Source organism: Mytilus trossulus, chromosome 8 (assembly GCF_036588685.1).
Source record: "Mytilus trossulus isolate FHL-02 chromosome 8, PNRI_Mtr1.1.1.hap1, whole genome shotgun sequence".
NCBI classification, from domain to species: domain Eukaryota; kingdom Metazoa; phylum Mollusca; class Bivalvia; order Mytilida; family Mytilidae; genus Mytilus; species Mytilus trossulus.
The window spans coordinates 78,602,124-78,608,599 of NC_086380.1; the positions used below are offsets into that span (position 1 = coordinate 78,602,124).

Consider the following 6,476-nt stretch of genomic DNA (forward strand, 5'->3'; position numbering starts at 1 on the left):
TAGTGGCAGCTGAGGTTGAAACAAACATTTTTTTTTTCTCAGGGTCCGAAAACAATTTTTTTTTTTTTCACCAAAAGCTGCAAACTTTTTTTCCAAAAAAAACAACATAGCCCCCCCCCCCCCCCCCCCCCCCCAATAATATGTTTTCCAACCGGAATAAACATTATGACAATGTTTATTACAAAGTTTCCTCTGTTAGGCGGAACACATATACGTTGACAGTACCATCTGGCAGTTTCCATATTTAAAAGAATCATGTGTAGCTAGATCATGTAGAAGTTAGACATTTTCGGATGTTCACTACATGTAGAAATAGTTTATAAACATTAAGACTGTATAATAATGATTATGAATCTTTCATGTCAGAAATCTAACGAATGCTTAAATCTTAATAGCTCTTGTGCATTTTAATTCAATATAGAATGATTTTTTTTGCATCCATTAATCCCATACGATTGTTTCGAAACGTCGCATGCATAAACTACTTGTTTATGTATAACACAAACAATTGAGAAAGCTAGTTTTGAACAAAAGAATACAACAAGCCCGTACGGCTAAACTTCAACGTGCTATCAAATCATCTTTGACGCTGTGATAAATTTAACCTTTCCGACAATTTCAAATTGATATTTGTGATCGAGTTAAAGGTAGGCCATCTTGTTTGCCTTTTATCATCTGATACTCCGCATATTTCTTGTAATATGTTGTGAAGTTACCGGCAACAATGGCGATAGGCACTGCTAAAATAATTATTCCAGAGAGTGCACATAACGCACCTACAGTACAACCAAGTTTTGTGACCGGATATATGTCTCCATAACCAACGGTTGTCATGGTAACAATAGCAAACCAAATTCCTTGAAACATATTTGAAAACGTGAAGTTTGAAAATTCGGCATAGAATATCATATTCGCAAAGAGTACTGCCAATGTTAGGCACATAAGAAGTAACACAGACAGATCCTTAAAGCTATCCCACAATGCAAGAAATAAAATTCGAATACCGCTAGATTGTAGTGCAAACCGGAAAACACGAGTAAGTCTGAATATTATAACAGCATGACAACTTGCAAAAACGATGTATAAAATGCGACTTTTGTAGATTGCAATGTAGTAGTTCTCTAGTACAAATTTCGCAATAATTGCAATGTTAATTAATAGATCTAGTGCATTCAAGAAACTTTTAAAAAATCTCTTCTTGCAGGGACAGACTGAAAAGCGAACAGTCATTTCAATGACAAAAAATAAATCGGTTATTCTTTCCAATATAGTCAGAACCTGAAAAGGACGGTTCAAAACATAGGTGATTACTTTTTGGTTAACATGATCGGCCTGTAAATAGATTCTCATTTCTGTTGAATTCCCGTTGAACTCACGTCTCTCTTCTCGGAAATCTGAATGAGTGCTAAGAAGAATTACAACCGTCGATATCAGGATCACCATGAAATAGAACACCATGTACACCTACAAAACAGAAATGAAAATTAAGTACACATTGTTATCGAATAACTAAAAACGGTATGTAAAGTCAAGACGTAGAGACGTTCCGAAGAAATTATTTCACAAGTTAAACAGTAAATTAAGCTTTCTCTAATTTTTGTGCTATTTTCACATTTCCTGACCGGTGTGAGAAAAATATTTCTCCTCACTAGTGAAAAATCTGTTCTCGGCAAATGATTAGTCGAAATTTGATTATGACGTCAAAATGTTTTGTTTTCTTCTCAATTTTCCTATTGTGACGTCATAAAAAAGGCGACCTTGTCTGATAACGTCGCATATAAAGAGCACAATTTTCTGAAAATCTTTGAAAAAGAACGATAAAAAGCATTAGAGAAACAGATTCCGACACTATAACTCGTGTATTACGATATTTCTCCACTCTCGACAGTTAAATTTTATTATTTAAAGGGCTCGGCAAGCCTCGCGCTTTAAATAATAAAATTTAACTGTCTCGAGTGGAGAAATATCGTAATACACTTGTTGCAGTGTAAGAATCTATATATACAGAACACCATAGAATAGAACATCATGGTGCACTTACTATATTAACATGAACATTAAGTTAGTTAACTAAACATATTTCGTAAAGTCATGAAAATTTCCGAGGAAAATGTGTTTAACAGAGAAGTAAAATACTACACAATCCATGATTGATCACGGGAACACATGCCCTGATACAATAAAATTGAGAATGGAAATGGGGAATGTGTCAAAGAGACAACAACCCAACCAAATAAAAAAAAACCAGCAGAAGGTCACCAACAGGACTGGTCTTCAATGTAGCGACAAATTCCCGCACCCGGCGTCCTTCAGCTGGCCCCTAAACAAATATATACTAGTTCAGTGATAATGAACGCCATACTATGATGCTATTGATACAATGTATACAATTTATTTTTGTCAAAATGTAACGTCATGACAAATCAAAAAAGGACACTAGCAAATAACACACAATAACAAATACCACAAGCCCAGTAGTCAACACTTCAGTATTGACATGAATATCCATATTGTGGGCCTTTTTATAAATTTCCTGTATACACAATTTTGGATTTTTCGAAAAACTAAGGATTTTCTTATCCAAGGCATACATTACCTTACCAGTATTTGGCACAACATTTTGGAATTTTGAATCCTCAATGCTCTTTCAACTTTGTACTTGTTTGGCTTTATAAATATTTTGACATGCGCGTCACTGATGAGTATTATGTAGACGAGACGCGCGTCTGGCGCACTAAATTATAATCCTAGTACCTTTGATAACTATATATTGATTTATATTAAAGTCGAATTAAAACTACATGTATGTCGTTATAGTGTACTCGTTTGAAATGTATAACATGTCTTTTCGGGGACTTTAATCTAGTTGTTATACAGTATTGAGGGAGGGTAGGAGGGGTCCGGATCCCGAAATCCCGGGCTTAAAAATACGAAATCCCGAAATCCCGGGCTTTGAAAACATGAAATCCCGAGGTCCCGAGATTCGAAAAAAGATTTCCCGGATCCTGAAAGGGTCAATCCCGAAATCCCGAGCTTAAAAACACCCGATCCCGGTGTCCCGATAAAGGTCCTACCCCCCCCTCAGTATTGGCTTTGATCATTGTTGCTACATTTTTGTAAAAGCCGTACGTTGATCTATCTGTACTGCAAACGGTCTTTGATAGCGCTCGAATGGTATCATTGGCAATCATAGGATTTTTATAATATTCATAAGTTGCAAGTCCAACCGGACGAGGGATAAGAGAGAAAGAGATAATTTCCTAAGCAAGATATAATATTTATTATGATAGTTCTTCCAACGTTTATTAGAAAAATGTATTATTCCATAAAAAAAATGACTGAACACAATCATTCATTTCACAAATGAAAACAAAAATGAAAATTGAAATGTTTTTTTTTTCAATTTCAAAAATGAAACATAAACTGGTACAACTTGTGTCCGATTCTATTTGTAACTTTGAGCAAAATCTATAATACTAAAATTACGAGGTCCAATTTGTCAGCCGTCATCACGTAAAAACGACAAATCAAAGAATTCAACTTTATATATAACTAACATAGTACAAAGGTGTAGATTTAAAATTACACCACTCCAGGCCCTTTTGTTTTCCAAGTAATTAATATTGCCAATAATTAAGAAGTTCCGTGTCGAGTCCGATACCGATACCAATAGTATATTCACCTGTTACCTATTACCTTATCTGTACGTTCCGCATCTGACAGGCGCACCACCAAACGGTGTATTTAGGACTATGCTATTTACACGGGTCATAATCACAGGGTTGGCACTACTAAATTCAGTCTATCAACCATTGTCAAATTGTAGTATTTTATAAATCAGTAAGACTTTCTAAGATAACAAAACAAATACTAATCACAGTTCCAGTTCGACGGGTTCAAACAGAAAGATTTAGTCACTGACCCGCGATATCACGGGTGTGTTCTAGTACAATATATTGTTACAAGAATAAACAACAAAAATAAATCCGTATGATATTATGTGCATATTGCAGTCATCTCTGTTTGTTCGTAAACACAATTAGTGATCCTATCAGTTTAATTATGTTGACATTTTTACCAGATGAAAACCAATATAAATATCAATATAATCAATTAGGACACAGTATGTTTGTAAATATGATTGGCCATAGACTCGGGAATTTAAACTGTTACAGTTGTCAAATTATTACTGAATAATTTAACGATGTACACATTTATATCTAGTGCACTTTCTCTCTAGATAGATACCTTGTCGCCATGGCTACAATTTTCTTAAACGTTAGTGGAAAAATATTTTAGATTTCATATTCAAAATGAAAGTATTATTTACAGGGCACACTCAGAACTGTATACATAGTGTTTAGATCATACACATTTTTAGTGGAAGACATTTGGCTAGCAAAACTGAAGGAATTGTGCAAATGATGATACAATCATGAAAATTTGCACAAAACATCATTATGATATACTTTTTAAGAAAAAAAACTGCTGGCCATTAAAAAAAAGAGCATTTGTTCAAGATGGCCACGTCCTTTTTTTTGAATGGCACACTGGTATAATTCGTAATTCATCTCATTACTCGGGACTCTTATAGAGCTGTCCAAGTAAGTGTTACTCTTATGTTGCCAATGTTTAAAAACACGCTGGGTGATATATTGCGTGATAGTTGATGGACATGTGCCCTTACTGAAGCCGATATTGCAACCCCTAGAACGGCAGATTCTTTTTATATATGTTCAAATGTTAAAGTTTGTAAAGTACGAAATCTGACTCATGAAAAGAGCATACTATGCTCGTTTAATGAGTCAGATTTCGTACTTTAAAAACAGGCCATATAAATCTATATATATTAAATATAAATCATGTATGCCAGAACAACATTAACATTTGCTGTTAACGAGGCACGATGTGAATTATTTGCCAGGAAGCAGCGACATTGTGATCCAATTTCGCCTTCAAGAGGTACTCTTTCGGAGCACATCAAAAGAGAAGCATATCAATGATGACATGATTGGGCTCAGTCTGATTAGTCTATTCGACAGGTACATGTACCAAGTCAGACTGACGAACACTGGGGTTAGACGAAAAAATCATTGACAGTTGGAAACCAAAATGGACTTCTTTGGCTTCCGTTGCATCCTCCTGTCAGGACCTTTTGAAATTCGGAGGCAAACAATCCAGCTATGTGGTAACCATGGTAACTGTTCTGGTCTTTCTTGTGCGGGTTTTTGTATTGACAACTGTCAGATAATCATAAAATAAGCAACCTGTCTTTCTAACCAAACTAGGAATTTTAACTTAACAAAGAAAGTGATATCTCTTGTTACGGTGAAGGAAATTATAAAAAAAACAGTACATCTTCATCGTTTTTGTCGCCATTTTGAAACCGGAAGTCACTAATTTTCTTTAATTATGTGTTGTTTTGTCGCACTTAAGAACTGTAATTTACGCTTTAACAAAAATTACATTGGATTAATTTATACCTATAACACAGCTTTCGAGGATTAACGAAATGTAGCCAATTGGATATGACGTCATTTGCAAAAGGCGCAGTGGCTATCTTGAATTTTTTTTTTTTTTTTATGGCCAGCAGCTGATTTTTTAGTTATCGTTTAGTCAACCTATATAGTTACCAAATTTCATGCTTGTATAACGATTTGCACGATTATTTCCATATCTCCAACTATTTGTGTGCACTTTTTTAACACATTTTACAGCATTTAGTCTTAACATGCCTCAGTATTTATAAACATGTTTAAGTTGACAATGTGACAAGTTTAAGAAAATTACTGTAACAGTAAATGTTACATGTGTTAGATCGTTTCAGTTTAGAAATTAGAGTTAATTCATAAACACGTCAAATCTAAAACACATTTAAAAGTGTTTAATATAATAAAGATATGTGTACAGGTGCATATAATGTGCTTACTTCGAAATATTAAGATATTTATAGTAGTTATCCTAAAGAACTACAAAATGTAACTCATGACTGTTTGTGTTCATTTTCTAAGCACGATTATAACAGCAATAATATGAAAAAAAAATTCTCATTTGAATTGTGTTTCATTTTGTCATTTCGGGACCTTTCATAGTTTATAGTACGGTATGGCATTTGCTCATTGTCGAAGTTCAAGTGACTTATAGTTGTTAATTTACCCGTCATCAAGTCTTTCGTTGAAAGTCATTGTCATTGACAACATACTAAATCTTCTTATTTTTTGATATATGTATAGTTTTCTAAGACAAATTTACCTTCGCTGCTTTGGATGACAATGGTTCTTCCATTATAGTCCATATCCTTCTCCGAATTCGAACACTACGAGGGAGAGTATCAAAACACTCGTGGCAAGTGTTCCGTGGTTCCTTTATCTTATCCAACAATTTAACTTGGTTTTCAAGTTTTAAGTAAGGATGTATGCAACATGATTCCATACTGCACTCAATATTCCAAAAATTTAATTCCTTTTGAAGTAGTC

General features: G+C 34.3%; 1 protein-coding gene across 1 annotated transcript; it reads right to left on the reverse strand.

The window, feature by feature from the left end:
- Positions 1 to 410: 410 nt before the first annotated feature.
- On the reverse strand, positions 411 to 6,476 carry LOC134682154 (potassium voltage-gated channel subfamily A member 1-like). The gene is made up of 2 exons (XM_063541728.1): positions 6,253 to 6,476; positions 411 to 1,464 (listed from the first exon to the last, which is right to left on the reverse strand). Exons 1-2 carry the CDS (start codon positions 6,430 to 6,432, stop codon positions 619 to 621), a joined length of 1,026 nt encoding a protein of 341 aa, XP_063397798.1. The 5' UTR covers positions 6,433 to 6,476; the 3' UTR covers positions 411 to 618.